The 15,883-nt window shown below is 45.5% G+C and overlaps 1 protein-coding gene across 4 annotated transcripts in view; it reads right to left on the bottom strand.

Moving 5' to 3' along the window:
• raraa (retinoic acid receptor, alpha a) overlaps positions 1 to 15,883 on the bottom strand; it is a 131,425-nt gene that overhangs the window by 20,956 nt on the left and 94,586 nt on the right. Inside the window, exon 1 of one of the 4 annotated variants that reach the window (XM_075456815.1) lies at positions 13,416 to 14,379. The exons of the other annotated variants lie outside the window; for them this stretch is intronic. Coding sequence (XP_075312930.1) covers positions 13,416 to 13,593 — 178 coding nt within the window. The 5' untranslated portion in view covers positions 13,594 to 14,379. Of the gene's footprint in view, positions 1 to 13,415; positions 14,380 to 15,883 lie in introns of those variants that run through there. 4 annotated transcript variants of the gene reach the window in all.

Genomic DNA, 15,883 nt, shown 5'->3' with positions numbered 1-15,883 from the left:
GGGCAAAGAGGGCAAAAGTCAGCTCTTATCGGCCAGAGAATGCCAGGATGAGTTCAGGCACGAAAGTGTGTTTGAACAGCCTGTAACACTCCATGAATGCATGATACTCGGTGTAAGACTGTGCATGAGAATGAAAAAATATCAGCCAGGAGGGCTTAAGCATTCTGAGCAAAGGCTGGGGAGTCAGCGGGGCATGGGTCTGTGATTAGCAAGGCTTTTCGACAGTTATTCCTCATAAAAGGTACAGGGAATGTTAGCTGGCAGCGGATCGGCTACCGGACACAAAGTTATTTACAGTAGCCGATCAGTTGTATACAAGCTCAGTATCCTGATCGACCTTCATTAGACGGCACGAAGGACAGGTTCTGACAGAGAGAAAGAAAGTGCATCTGAGGAGAAAGAGGAGACGAGCAACAGGACAAGGAGAGGATCCGAGACACACAACACAAACACGACAAAGGAAGCCAACATAAAAGCTGTGCACGCTGGCACGTTTGCTCCGGTGTAACTAAAGAGTAACCTCCCTTTGTCAACGATTAAATAATACAGCCTTCCTAGAGCGTCTTCCAGCTGTGATATTTAATGACGCATAATTCAAAATCAAGGTCATCGGTGAGGCATAACAGGAACACACGCACAAGTAAAAGCACAGACTTTTACCAATTGTTCATTTAAGCTTCTGCTCTAACTGTGAAAATAGCTTTCTAATACATTAAGCCTCAACCGCGCAGTAAGATTGTGCCCGAGTGGGTGACTGTGTGCGTGCTTTCCTTCATGCATACCAGTACAGCCAAAGCAGTGCTAAACTTGGGCCAATCAAAACCAGAGTCTCACTGTGTGGCCAATCAAGAAGTCTTGAAGGTTAACGTTTACTCATCTGGATGACTCAGATTCCAAGGAAACTTAGAATCACCGCAACAACCAAATGAGCTTTAAATTACGACATTAAATCAAAACCTGTAATATGGATTTTGCAGGGGGGGTTTAGAAGTAATGATGAAGAAAACGGGTGCTGGGGAAGAGATGAGAACTAGAGAAGAGAGGCTGAGAGAACAGTAGGTCTCTTAGAAAAAAAAATGTTGTTGTAAGATTTGGAACAGATTATTTGAATTAGTGATGAGATCATAAACACATTTCTGCTCTCCGGCATTAAAAAACAAAACAACAATCACTTGGAAAGGAGGGCTGGAAAGTCCGCCTCACACACAAGTGTGTCTGCCTGCATTGAAATTACACTTATACACATTAACCAGACCCCATTCATCTTTATTGGGCCGAGTGCCACACACAGTGCCTCTCGGTGTTTGAAGGCCAAAGGACTGTCATGAATGCTTATGCTCGAGTGTTAGCTCTTCACTCACTCTAACAGAGAGGTTATCTGCCCATTGACACTCACTAATCCAATGTGACTGGCAGCATTCAAGGCTCTCCGGACTTAAGCGCATATTCAACGATGGAGGAAGAAGGGTCATAAATATGGAGGGGGCAAAGGGCTATTTGCATTAGAGGGTTAAAGTGTACTTGCAAGGGCAAGGAGGAGGTGGAAAAAAAGAAAGAAAGAAAGAAAGAAAGAAAAAAGGAGGGTACAAGGGATAAAGAGAGAGGGAAGAAAGAGAAGAGACTCATGAGGACCTGGGGAGAAAAGAGAGGCTCACCGGGGACAGGCTTTGTCATGTTAAACCGCCTTTCTCAACGCATGTTCTCCCTTCCTCCTCCCCCTCTACCCCCTCTCAGCGGATAACACAATAGTCAATCAAGGGGGAATAGATTACGAGGGTTTGATCTTCTCAACTTCAGAGTAGGAGCGTGACAGTGGAAGTGGGGGTGAGGTCGGGAGTGCAGCATGTGCGTGACTCGGCTGGATGAGGCCGTGTGCTCAGTGATGCCAAATAATGTGGCCTCTCACTGGGTTGCTTCCCTTAAAAATCCTCAAACTCTGGGTTCGTCACTTCATGCGCTTGTCAACGTGAGTTAGAGCCAACAGTTAAACTTGCTTGTAATTTAACTCGGCCTTCAAGCCTCAGTAGGTTAATGTGCATTCCGCGGCCGCACATGAGAAACATAATGACAACAGTTCCCTTCATAAATTAGGGTAAACTGAAAGGGTAGAGCTGCGGATGTAGAAAGGAGGTATTTGCAAAGGTGTGGACAAGAAGATGAAGCAGGTGTGCCGTTTTTGTGTCACTGCTCTGGTAAAGAGCCCGGTGATGCCGTGGGCATGGGGGGGGGTTACCATTTCAGCACAGGGGTTAAAATGGTCTAAACACCTCTGGGAAATGGCCGAATTATTTAAAATGGCAAGACGCAGAGAAAAAAAAGCATCGTGGGCATCGGAAATGCAAAAACTACTGGCCTCTGATCAGCTTTCACACGAACGCAGAACTGATTTTACTGATGAATAGATTAGTTGGAGTTTGACCAACTAGTTTTTTTAGGAATAAATTAAGGTGAGTAATTCTACAAAAAGAAGATAATGCACGCTATAAATACCTTATCCTTAGCACTACAAAGCCAGCCCCTCCTCTCATGCTCATCCTTCCTAACGATGAGTGATGACACAAATTGGATTCAAATGTCTGATTTGTGGTATCGGGGGGCTCCTTAGTGGAAGATTTGGGCTGAGCGAGGGATGAACGAGTGGGCGGAAAGCGGCAGAATCGTTCGTCTTTTGTGTCAGTGCTAATGCAAAAATATAAAGAATAAAAAAAAATAAAAAAAATAGAGGTGCTTGTCAATAGGGAGCATAAGTTTGCTGTGTGTTAAGGACAAATGGCTGATGAGAGCAGTCAGTCATCAGGTGAGAGCGGTGGGATGTTACTAGAATTTAATGAAGGACATGTTTAGCTTCCTCGGGTAAGTGTTGTGCTTTTACCCTCTCTCTGTGTGTGTGTGTGTGTGTGTGTGTGTGTGTGTGTGTGTGTGTGTGTGCGCTCTGTCTGTGCCTCTGCAGACACTAATTTCCTGCATGGATCCCTGACCTTTCACTGTAGCCTGGGGGGAGCCATTTGATCACAACGCATACACAAAACACACTATTTCCTGCGATATGGCTGCTCACCAGTCAGACCAGACTGGTCTTAGTGAGAGGATGTTGAGATTTCAAAAAAAAAAAAAAAAAAAAAAAAAAAAAAAAAAAGAGAGAGAAGGGGGCTTTTAGCATTTAAAAATAAATAAATAAATAAATAAAATAATTAATTCATGTGATATTCAAAATATATTTGTCAGTTTTATTGTGGACATGGTCGCCTGGAAATAAAAACGCTGTCATTTATCAAATTTTTTTCCCTTCATAATGTTGACTAGCCAGTTCCTTAAAATTACTGTTCCAGTTTTCATGAATTTGTATGTTTAATGCAACAATACTAAGCTTTAAATAAGCTTACGCATTTGATATAAAGTTTGCGCTCTAAAGGAGTTGACAAATTCCATACAAATGCACCATTTGGTATGCTGAAACATACGCTCTGCTGTCATTCACTAAAAAAAACGGTGAATTATAGAGCATTTCAAATGCAGTAGGCCTTTAAAAGTGAACAAATGAACCAAAATATGGATCTTAGAGTAAATTCAAGCATGCCTTCCCTTTCTATTGGTTCAGGAGCGAGCCTTCAGGTGAGCTTGGTGTGAATGCTTCCACCTCTCCCTTCTGCTCTTTCCTTCCGGGCTCCAGTAAACCTTTAGCCAGCTGGCTGCTTCTGGCTGCTATCTCTATCTGGCCTGTGTCCTGGGCCTCATTATGACCCTCGAGGTGAAGGGGTCCTTAGTTTCTGCAACCCAGTTATTGCGCTGCAACAGGAACGCACACAGCTCTGAGTTAACTGTCCATTAAACTAAGTGAGGCCAATCAATTATTCAGCCCTTTCCGATATATAATTCAGTGGATATGGGGAACTGTCATGAAAGGCGGCAAACAGAGGCGAGGAAAGAGTATAGTTCTTTCATGTCAAAGTTGATTGTAATATTACAAATCTCGAGGGAAAAGTTATCCAATCGATGAGTGGAACATTGAGAGCAAACAAAAGCAATAATGCAAATCAGAAATAAGAATCAGCAGCAGGGGGGAAAAAAATGGAGGAAATAATGAAGACATGAAGAGTTACAGGAAGTGGATTACTAGAGGAATTATTGGATGTGCCAAGAGTGTAAATCAAAAGGAGCACAGAGAGAAATTGAGGAACAAATGAAACAATAGTACAAAGAAGATAGGGAGGGCGGACAGAGAGAAACTGTGTTTACTTTAATACGTCTTGATTCCTAAATCGACTGAAAAAAAAAAAAAAAAAGAAAACTGAGCTGAAAAGAGAGAAGGCGCAGGGAGAAAATTAGGCCAGAGCATTAAAAGTGAGAGGCGTGTAGGCGTGCGTCCTCTGGGAGCCACCGATGTTAATACAGTTATTAAGCCTCTCCACTGAAGACTGCTCCACCTCACCAACCCCCAGCATCAAGGAATTCTCTCTGCCTGCCAGGCAGCGGGCAAGCTTGCATCTTCCACAATGAGATCAAACAGTCCAAAGTAGGCCAGCTCAGGGGAAGGCGGTGATGGAGCTTCCCGCTGCGCAGTGAGGGCAGGTGAGGTTGGTTATGTCAAGCCCATGGAGAATCCCAGCAGGCTTTACGGAAGGGGAGCTTAGACTTCAACCTTGCAATAGCTCCTCCTTCCCTTCTTCTCCCTTTAAAGTCAGCTGACCAGGATTCCCATGCAGCTCTTCCCAGTGCAGGGGATTACTGACATGAAAGGCTTTAGCTAGCATATGTGCAAGAGCAGAGTTTTTTTTTTTTTTTCCCTCTCACTAGCCTCAGGATGTATGTCGCTTTGGAGGTTCATTAGAGGTGGGCAGTGTAAGGAGGACAAGCCTGGGTGGCAAGGACAGGGAACCACACCGAATGCCAGACTTTCATGGGCAGCCAGCAATGCCCGCAAAAGGGAACGAAGCTGGTCAGCAAAGCATAAGAGAGACGTGTGTGGGTGTCTAATCGCTGCATTAGATCTGATCTATAATTCACAATGGAGAGCAAAAGTTGGTGTTGCCATTCTTGCCTGAAGCCAGAAGGAGCAAATCTGGAAAGTTGTTCAGACTACACATGAAAAAAAAAAAAAAACATTAGTTGGCCCTTTTTTCTGGGATTGTAATCTATAGCCCTGAACATGTTATTATCTTTAAAGCTAAAATAGCGCAAGTTAGAAAAATGGAGCGTGATGAAACACAAAAACGTTCAAAATAAGAAACGGGCAACATGAAGAGCGACACTGTGATGTGTCAAACAGGATGGAGATATAGGTCATTGTGTACTAGACTCAATTTACCGTCACTGGCCTGTTGGCAGCTACTGGATGCAGGCCAAGTCCCCATCAGTCGCACTAGGACACAAATAATATCAGTCATTGAGCTGAGGCTCTCACTCCGTCTCTGTTGTATCCCTTTTCTTATTTCCTCATTCTTTTCCCTCCCCATCCGCTCTCAGCTGCTTTTTTGTTCAAAAGGAGAAAAGGGCAAAAATCCAGAGGCCAAAAATGACATTAAACCCCCTGAAAGCCTCCACAGAGATTACTGTTTGAAAATGCCAGCCCTCCCGGAGCCCTCCCTTCCCTTTCCCGTGGCCTGAGATCTCTCTACTTCGCTTTCTCTCTCCTAACCTCCCTCTCATTTTCTTTCAGCTGAGAGGTGCTGACAGCCCAGACACAATAATCCAGCTCCATTGTGGAACCGCTACAGTGGCAGCAGTGCTGTGCAAAGGTTTCCCACGTATGGGGCGAGGGCAAAGCTGGGTGTCCCGGCGCGGCGGTGCCGCTGAATGCCACAAGCAAAGGAGATAGTAGCGCCACGCTGTGCCACTTGACAAGTCTGGTTCAAACTGTTGTCACATTTTCCATTAGTCAGCTCCATGGTTGGAGAAGAGACTGTGAGGAGAGGAAAGCCTATTTATCACAGAGCTAATACACTTCTGATCGGCTTCCTCTGAGCCACAAATATGTCCTGATATCCTGATATTAGAAAACCAAGGACTGTTAACTTTTAAAACTACACGAAAGCACAAGAAAAGTGGCCACTTATTGAATGACATTTTTTGAGGTTAAAAATAAAATGCTAATCATGCACGTTTGCATTACCAAGAGAGGAGCAAATAATCCAGGTGATCATCAGATGGTGAAAATATGGGCTAGGCTGTAATAAACACTGTACAAGGCAACGCGATATCCAAATCCAAAGAAAACCTTACAGAAGGACTGAATACCACTTACTGCGTTTGCCATATTCAAAGAAAAAGGAAAAACCGTTAGATAGTGCTGGCCATGTTTCTTCCCCTGAAGTGGAAACAGTTGAGAATTGATGTGATCAGCCATGAGAGTTAAACTGTTTCTTCCTCAGAACTTATTTGGAAAAAACTGTTTCCATCCCACATTTGACAAATCAACCCTTAAATGGATAAACACAAAATACTCTCTTACCTTTCTCTCATCTTTTCATACAAATATATATAAAAAAAACTTTTCAGCTTACTGTTAAAAATCTAATGGCACAACAGAATGAGCTCCCAGTGCTCCGCTGCATCCGACCACCCTCTTCCCAAACTGAAGGAACATCCAGGCCGACAGGGCTTTTGAAAAAGATGACTCGGAATAAGAGATAGACAAGAGACGTCTCTGCATCTAGTTTTGTCCAAACGGGAAGGCTAATGCCATGCTGAGGGCTTTATCTTGGTTTCTTTCCCAGTGCTCTGTCTCTGGGTATGAATATCAGAAAAAGCAGGAGGTCACCGACTGAGCCCTGCACTGGGGCAAAGCAGCGAAGAGGTTTGTGACAAATTTATTTCTCCCTGAACAATGAGAGCTCTTGAACATCTGACAGGATAGCTTAATTAGTCTGATATCCTCTAAGTGACTATATCTCCCTCTCAGGGAGAGTACTTCACTAACAATGCTCCCTACAAGACGCCACAAGTCACAAACAGGGCTGTACAACATGTCTTTATGAAAAGAAAGGCCTGCTTGATATAAGCGCATCTCTTTTTAAACGCAAAGCTTTTCCATTCATACAAAAATAGGACAGTTGTTTCAGTCTTTTCCCAGTCGCATCTTTTAACCCTTTGAAGCTCCTCGACCCGCAAACATCTCACAAGCGGGCAACAAGCGGCCTGTAACCTGAGCCTGTCGGCTTCCTGCAGTCGAACACGCTGTCCTATCCGTCACCATCTACCACTACACTCTTCCTTCTCACCTCCACCACACTGTTGGCACTCTATTTCATTCCGGTCCCAGGTGGGTCTTTGAGAGTCAAATGTCAGAGGCCAGGCTGCAACCAAACACATAATGAATATGAAATGATTCAGAGGGACTGTGGGAAAGAGACAAGAGTGGTTGTGCGGACTGTCCTGGTTGCTCCGTCACCAAGTGGGACCAGACTGAGTCTAGCTGAGCAGGGCTGGGACTGGATGATATGAACAGACGATACACAATATGGGTATCCAATGTTACTTGAGGAACACGCTTCCATAAATCAAGACATACAAAAAGTCTAGCCTTCTTCTCTTTGTATGTGCCCTTGGGGTCTGCTAAAAAAAAACACACCCACACACCCATCAGGTATTATAGTAGCTCAGAAAAATAGGCTTCAGTTATCAACCACGATGAGATCATCCGACACATCGCGGATCTTTTCTATCTTTGGAGATGGGCTGCTAGCTTATTAAAAGCACAGTTCTAGCTGAGGGGGCCCTTTGCTTTTGTGCGCGGAAAAATAAATAGGGTTAAGTCTGAGTGATTCAGACCTCTTTTCAGAACGTGTTTCATGCATTGAACACAAACATGAGCTGAGCATTCTCCCCTGCTCCTCCATTAACAAAACTGACTGAGACGGCAGCAACACAGTGCTATTTTTTGCCCCGGCAGCACTGCCAGGCTCTTGTATTTTTAGCACACTAACCTCTACCCTATTTTCTTGGCTGTCCCACTCTCAAAATAGGAGGGCATTCCACTGTGATGCGTGTTGTGTGTGTGTGTGTGTGTGTGTGTGTGAGAACTACTTGAGGTGTGCACAGTTGTCATCCATGTGACGTTAACACAGATCCCCAGAGGGGGACTCAGGAATAAGTGTGTTGGTGGAAACAACAGTCCTGTGCTTTGGCCTAGAGCGAGTGGCCTGAGAAGATGGTTAACTGCACAGGGGAGGCAGAGGCAGCCTGAGGGTTTCCGCAACTGATGAAACAAGGCAACACACGATGTAATCACTCTACACACAGCAGATGCTGGGGAAAAAAAGGTGGATGGAGGGCAAAAAGAAAATCTTGTAAAATATGAGGGAAAATTAGGGCAGGGGAACATTAAAGATTAATCGTGACACCGACCGCCTGGCTCAGGCTTGCCACGCGAAGAAATGCCACCGCGGAGACGGAAACAGAGGTAGATAAAGTGTGTGGGAGAAAAGAGACACTCCGAGACTGAAAATGCCTCGCAGATGAATTCTGGGGTGATGAATGTCCGTGGTTCAATACCCAGATGAATTTAAGGGTGTTCCATTATGGGAGGCTGGGGATAAAACATGGAGATGGGCTGCAGAGATAGGAATGGGAGAGTGTGTCGGTGAACTAGCCATGCAGAGCCCATTGCGAACAAGCCATCTGTAGAAATAAGTAAAGAAGTGATTACAACAGGCCCAGCTCAATTTCTGACAGTTGATGCTTGACTGCCCCTGTAGAGCTGAATTGATTTAAATGAAGAAGCTATGAATATTTTATAGGGCCGACCCTCCTCTCCCTCCCCTCCTGCCTTTCACCTGAACAGTTTTGATCTTCTCCCCACCCATGTGTCTGTGCTTGTATATGTATGTATATGTGTGTGTTTGCCGCCGCAGGACAGACGGGGGGTAATTATTGATAGTGAGATAACGACCCTATTGTCACAATGTCTGCAATCAGCTGCCTTCTTTAAGCCCTGATGAATCAATGACACTGCCTGGATCTTTTCTGTCTGCCCTGCTTTGTTCATCAAAGTGAGCTTTGCAGAGTACACCAACCCTTGTTTGGGGATTTAGCGTCAAGCCAAACGGGTGTACAGTACACCGACTGATGCCTCTGGCTAATTCTCTCTACAAACAAGCTGGGGCCCATCGGTGATTCTGAGCGGACTGTTCGTGTGTGGACAAAAGGAAAAAAAACAACAAAAAAAAAATGTGTGGAGCAAAAAGAAATTACACTGAACTTTTAATGTATGCAAAATGAGACCACACTCCAGCATACGGCACGCTAAACCCTAAGAGCACATCAAAGTTACCAGTGAGCTGCAGCATTTGTTTGTGCGTGTCGAAAAGCCAGTTGCTCTGCCAATGTTCAGCGCGACGGACCACACCCATTCATTATACCTTAAAAAGTGACTGAAACAACAGGCCCTAAAACAGAAAACATGTATCTGTTGCTCTTGTTAACCTTACAGCTGGATGAACATCCCGCTCTGGGGGCATCTCAATTTAGTAAACGACGAATTGCATTAAAAAGGGAAGCAACAGCTTTGAAGGTTGGTGGCAAGGTGCCGTTTTGGGAGCGAGTGATGGCAGGTTGTGAAATGCTGCCCTGCGGCCGTTCCCAGGAGAGTGGCAGCGGCACCGTTGAACTCATTTCACCCCTCTGCCATTGCAAACATACCTTGATGACAAAATGTGTTATTGATGTTCACCTGAAGGTGAAAGCAGGCGTGTTCCTTTGGACAAACTGATCTCTCCCTCTCTTTTACACACACACACACACACACACACCACGGCGTTCCAGGCTTTCAGGCCACTAAATCACTGTCGCCATTGGCTGTGAGGTTTTCAGGCAGACGTGGCACAGTGAGCATTCTGCCTGATCCTTCCCTCCCCCGAGAGAACATGAGACCTTGCCTCAGTGCTGTCCATCTATCCAGTCAGTCCCATCAAGCTGGGATCAACGAAGCCCCAAAAAGAGAACTTACATAGTCAGTTCATGAGGTGCATGTATGTAGAAGAGCATGCAGGAGATGTTGAAAGGGCTCGACAAATTGAAAACTGACATTCACGATTATTTAAGGTCTGGCTTTTGCATTACTGCATCATGTCAAAGTCACAAGCTGTACTCTATATTAAAGCTGTAAGTAGCTTTGCCGGGAAATCCCAGGTGGATTGTTGAATATAATAAATTTAGTACTTCATGTTCTGCCATAGCTGATGACTCTTATCCAGCCGTTTACGAAAGCAAACCCCCCCCCCGCCCGTCAGAAACTGACAGTATCCTGGCCAACTCTGTTTAGGGACAGAACTCTGTTTATATTATGTTGTTCTCATTTTCCCAGTTCTCAGCACACGCTTGCCAAATAAAATCGGCATTGAAGAGCCCAGAGGAAGTGACAGTTATAGTTTTTACCCTGCTAATGCCAAAACATCACCTACAGTTTTGTCTGTCTTCACGCTGCCTGACAGAACAAACCGTCAGGGACACTTCTGTTGATCTGTCTGATCCTGCACCTTCTGAGAAAGCCAAAAAAAAAAAGACCAAAGGAGTTACTGCTTTACCAGAATCCAGAAAGACTCTCTTTCATGAAATAATTCCAACCAACAACACTGAAAATGTATCCTGCTCTTACAGTCCATTGCACCAAGAAACAATAAAGCGCCATCTGTTTTTTCATGGGCCTCATCTCCTGCAAGGCAAGAGGACTTCCGTGCTTAAATACCACATGAGTCAGATTAAGCTGCCCGTCACTTGCCTCTCAGACAGACATCGCTCATGTAGCCCATTTTGCATCCCTTTACTTCAGAAGGCAAACTAGCTAAAGCTCCTCTTCCCTTGTGCTTTCTCTCCACTGTATGGAAATCCCTGGTGATCGCTTTCCTTTATACTGTGGACAGCCAGCGAAGAAAGATAAAAAGAAAAAGAACAAAAAGCCTATGGACTGCTGGGCATTTGAGCCCCTGATGCAATCCCTCTTTGCTTCTACCCCCTCTTCTTTTTTTCCTTTTTTTTTTTTTAGTGTGAGACAGTCATGTGAACAAGGTCATGCACATTCTTTCATGCATGAGCCCCGAACTGTTGTAGGGATTCTGACAGGCGCTCTGTGAAAAATCAAGGGCATTTAATCTGCGAGGCTCGGGACTTTTCACCACAGACACTCATAATCAGTGCTCTGAATATAACCAAATTACAAGCAGTTTGCTCACACTGCCTGCGACTGCAAACCAGTGCTGACAGACGCTGGAGGAGAACAGTCAAACAGCTGAAGAGGAGGCATCTTTAAAGAACTAATAACATCAGGGATGAGGCATCCCTGAGATCTGGATTCACGCCCAGCTCCCTTAATGGGTCCAGAAGGCCATTTTAGGCCAGATTCACTTCAGCGAAGATGTCACTGGGTGCACTTTTAGAGCCAGAGAGCTCCTCGGTAAAGCCTATAATGAATAGTTAGATCCAATGTGGAGAGGCTGAAAAAACAGAGGCCCAAAAAAAGAAAAAGCACTGAAGGGGTATGAAAAAAAAAAAAAGTCTACCAGCAATTCATTCGAAATACACGTGCAGAGGAACATACCATGAGACTGCAGTCTGGGATTTTTGTATATTTTTTTAGGTGAAAAAAAACAAAAAAAAACAGCAGAGGAACATATGAAGCCTGATGTTTTTTTTAGATTGTAGTGTGCTTTTTTAACCTGGTTGGTTTGGATCCCTGCTTAAGAACGGGAGCTAGAATGAAGAAATCTCACTCAGTTTAGTTTCTACCCCTATGATCCAATAAGCTTACGAGCCACGTGAAGACACTAACGGATGATGTGCCTCTCTACAGTCCCCCATCAACATCCCCCGGATGTGCATTAAATTTTTTATTACATTCAGGCAGTAAGGCAAAGAGCAGCTATGCAACCCCCACCTTAAACACACACACACACACACACCTCCTGCAATTCCCCCTTTGAGCAAAACAATGTGGAGTTGAGGGATCAGAGGTCTTTTCCTGGGCCAAACCCCCACAGTCTCCCTCAGACAAGCTCACATGGTTTGAATCAATGCTGCCACTAGAACTGCTTAGTTGACCAGCTCAATACGTACCATCAAGCTTGCTGAATATCTGCTTTAAAAAGAATATTTGTCTCTTTGCGTCAGGAGGAAATCTCTAATCTCATCTCACTTGGAGAAGCAAGCTTTGACAGAGAGGGATGGAGACGAGACTACAAACGCAAACAAAACTGTTTTGGGTGCTTTTGTGATCGCTGCCAAACGTCAGAAAAATCCCGTCTAAATTTCCCTTTGTTTCTATAGTCTTGAGACGAGGAGGAAATTGGCCCTTAAGAGCCTGTGGAGATTCCTGCCTGTTTTTTTACGCTCCCACTGCAGTGAAAGACAACAGAACCATCTCCTCTATAGAGGCCTGCCTCAGCTTCGTGCGGTGCAGCCCCTTGGAGGTAAAGAATGGGGCAGGCCTCCGTGATACTCTGTTGTTGCAATAAAACTCTCTCTTATTGCAGCAGATGCATCAGTAAAAAGATCCCCCTTACCCCCACCCACCCCCACCCTGTGGTTGCTAACCATACAAAAATCAAACACGCACGCAAAGAGAAGAAAAATCACTGATCTGAACTCAGTCTCCCTGATATTATGAAAGCATTGTAAAAAAAAAAAATTGAGATGTTATTTATAGACCTGGCTTACCATCCTTACTTCTGGGCACGTGAGCTGACAAAACACTCGTTTCACGTTGCGTTTTACAGGGATTTGCATTCTAACGTAAGACCTGCCCTGGACTGTGTGTGTGTGTGTGTGTGTACCTTAAACATTATTCATGGGCGCAAACTGCGCTTTAATTGTCTCACCTGCACTGCAAACCACAAATCACTGGTTGAAAATAAGTGCAAAGATGGTGTCAGGCCTGAAACATCAAATAAAAAAGGTGTCCAAGTTGAGTCTGGGCTGCTGCTGCTGCTGCCGCTGCTGCTGCTCAGGAGCTCTGGCCTACGGCTGCAGCTATTCAGATTAGCAAAGGAGCAAAGGATAACTGGCAGGGACGTTTGAGCTGATTAACGCTGGCATGGCTTGCAAAACATTGTATCAGAAGTGCACATTTCAGGAATGCCAAAGCTGTAGATGGAGTGGCTTGGATCCCAGCGCATCGGTCTAGCTGGGGATGAGAAAATATACAGAACTCGGGCGCGTTCTGAGACATAAGCAGATGTGGGAGGACGAAACTGGGTCAAATGTACAGATTGCAGGAAGGAGCCTCGCTGATGGTGACAACATGCAAAGCTGCTCGGCACATATTATGATGTTCACGTAGTTTTTTTTTTTTTTTTTTTTGGGGGGGGGGGGTGACAATTTAAGCTGCAGCTGTAAAGTGACTGAAATCAGAGATACCACATCCAAAGATACGAACATGCCGAATTTAAATTCCCCAAATAGTGGGATGAAGTTGGAGAGGCACCTACAGTGATTGGAGCCGTTCCAGTGCTGGTTTCTGATGGACGTGCTGTACGGATGGGGCGCTCCGGGCACCAGTCCTTTTTCTGGGATCAAGCATCCTCTGCTCTGGTTGTAGTAATCCATCATTAAAAAGGGGTTCGGGCTGGGATTCAGTCCCACAACGTCCACACTCTCGTACATCATACGCAGCAGGGAGACGACGGGCAAAGATTATCAAAAAAAAAAAAAAAAAAAGTGTCGTAGCGCACGCAGGTTTCTGCTCGCCGCCAGCAGAGGTAGAATCTGAGGGGGCCAAACGGAGGGGAAACGGCATCAAAATCGAGGGGAAAGTGATAAATCCAAACACGGCGGGGACATCTGAACATTTGGCATATTTTCACTGACTGAAAACAAAAACAGAGCAGCGTGCGCGGAACAGCCTAATCGGCTTCGCTCAATTTGAAAACATTATCTAAAAGAACAGTCTGCATTGTGTCCAGCGCAGCAATACGACGCACAATAAATAAAGCGAACAGAGGAAAACTTCAGCTGAATATGTCGCTACTGTCGGCCTTGCTAAAAACACGGAGCAACATATGAGGCTGGATCTTAGACGACAAAGAAGAGGCTAAAAACCAATTAAAATCCAGTGGACCCGGAATGCTCTCCTTATCTCCTTAGTCCGTGGCGGCAGCGCGCGGACGCTGTGGATGTGGATGCAGGCGTCAGGATCACAGAGGAGATTCCGCGGAGTTGTAGTTTGTCCTTTGGGTTACGGTCGCTTGTCCCGTTCGCGCCCGCTGTGGGTGGACTCCTGTCAGCTCCGCGGATGAACCGGTGTCCCTCTGTGCGCTGCACCAACCAGTCGCTTCAGACCCCGAGCTCCGACATCCAGCTCCGTGCAAAACATGCGGCACCGCCTTGTTAGAATTTCGAGAGAGACGCCTAAATCATTCCCACAGCGATCCGAGCGGCTATCATATCCTGCAGAAATGTGACATGGCACAGCAGCTGAGGGGTTTGGCTCCACCTCCACTGGGCTCTTCCCTCCCTCCCCCCCTCTCTCTGCCTCCCCTCCTCTCTCTGCCTCCCCTCAGAGCCTTTCATGCGTTGCTCCTCCTCCGTTTAACCCCTTCAGGGACGTCACCATGGATCTCCCTCTCTCTGCACACAGGCTCTGCATGAGGCGATGAGGGGAGAGCCCGCCACCCTCTCTCAAACCGAGCAGCAGGGGCTTTAAATAGGAATGTATTTGAGGCCACGATGTCGTTATATAAGCCCAGTAATTAGTCTTTCATATTTTTACACGCAGTTCATGGACATAATGAGAGCTGCCACAGAATGCATCTTTCTTGCTCTTTCTCCTGGAAGTTCCTCCTCAGTTCTCACTCTCTATGTGGGCTCCTCCTTCCAACTAATTTGACCCCCATCAGTCTCTACCCTCCGATTTTTTTTTTTTTTTTTTTTCCTCCCCAAGCCCCTGTCTCCCTAATTTGCCTAATGCTATGCTGCTGAACTTTTCTTGAACCCAGGGAAGAAGGCAGCCTCACCTCCTGGTGACCCACTGGCTGACTCGGATTCGCCTCTCTGGCTTGTTCTCATCCCACATTATTCAAGGTTTCCCACCTTGTACACCAAGAGTAACACCATTACAGTTTTCCTCGAGTGCTGCCCAGAGAGGCGCCTCGGTTCACACAGCCCACATCACAAAAAAAAAAAAAAAAAAGTGGCAAAGTCACCCAGTCATAGTAAGTCCCACTTTTCTCACAGCTCACTTACAGCTGGAGTAAAGTCCAGGAAGTTGCTTTGCCTCAGAGTCGCGTCAGGTCTCCCGTGAAATGTTACTCTGCTATTACTCTGCAACATTCCATGCAGTATCGTCGCTTCCTTGTCATGCAAACATGCAGCTGTGTCAGGCCCGAGGTTCAACTCAATGCCAAAAGCACTGCGGCAGAACTATAAAAGCATGAAGTTTGACTTTAAAAGTCACGTGAAGCAAATACCTCCCAATGCTGCATTAGGATGGAAACAATACAAGCAATTCACCACCTCACGAACAAAGGTCGTCACACACTCCCCACCAGTCCCATGGGACTGTTATGTGATCAAGGCTGTAATCACCTGTGTATATTTCTTTCTTTCACTTCGAAGCCGTCAACACAACTTTGATACAATCAAAGGCTACATGATAGTATCAAACACGTCTCATCACTGATTAGAACACCCCGACAAAGTTGGGAGCATGCAAGTGTCTGAGCTCCTAGCAGCTGCTCGGCTGAAGTGAGGTTTTTAAAAAACTCACCAAAAAAGTTAATCAAGTCATGTTTCCATTACCCGGTGTGGAGGAAATAAACTAGGATACGCAGAGATATCAGAAGGTGGTGTATAGGCTACACGCGTGATAGTAACTAACACTCGTGGGAGAAAGTTTAGCCCAAGTTTGAAGAAGAGGACATAAACAAAAGCAGGTGCCTTGGATATATCAGAGAGAGAA

Source organism: Odontesthes bonariensis, chromosome 23 (assembly GCF_027942865.1).
Source record: "Odontesthes bonariensis isolate fOdoBon6 chromosome 23, fOdoBon6.hap1, whole genome shotgun sequence".
Taxonomy (NCBI): domain Eukaryota; kingdom Metazoa; phylum Chordata; class Actinopteri; order Atheriniformes; family Atherinopsidae; genus Odontesthes; species Odontesthes bonariensis.
Note: the sequence above shows the minus strand (reverse complement) of the source record. Positions and strands in the feature narration are given on the sequence as shown.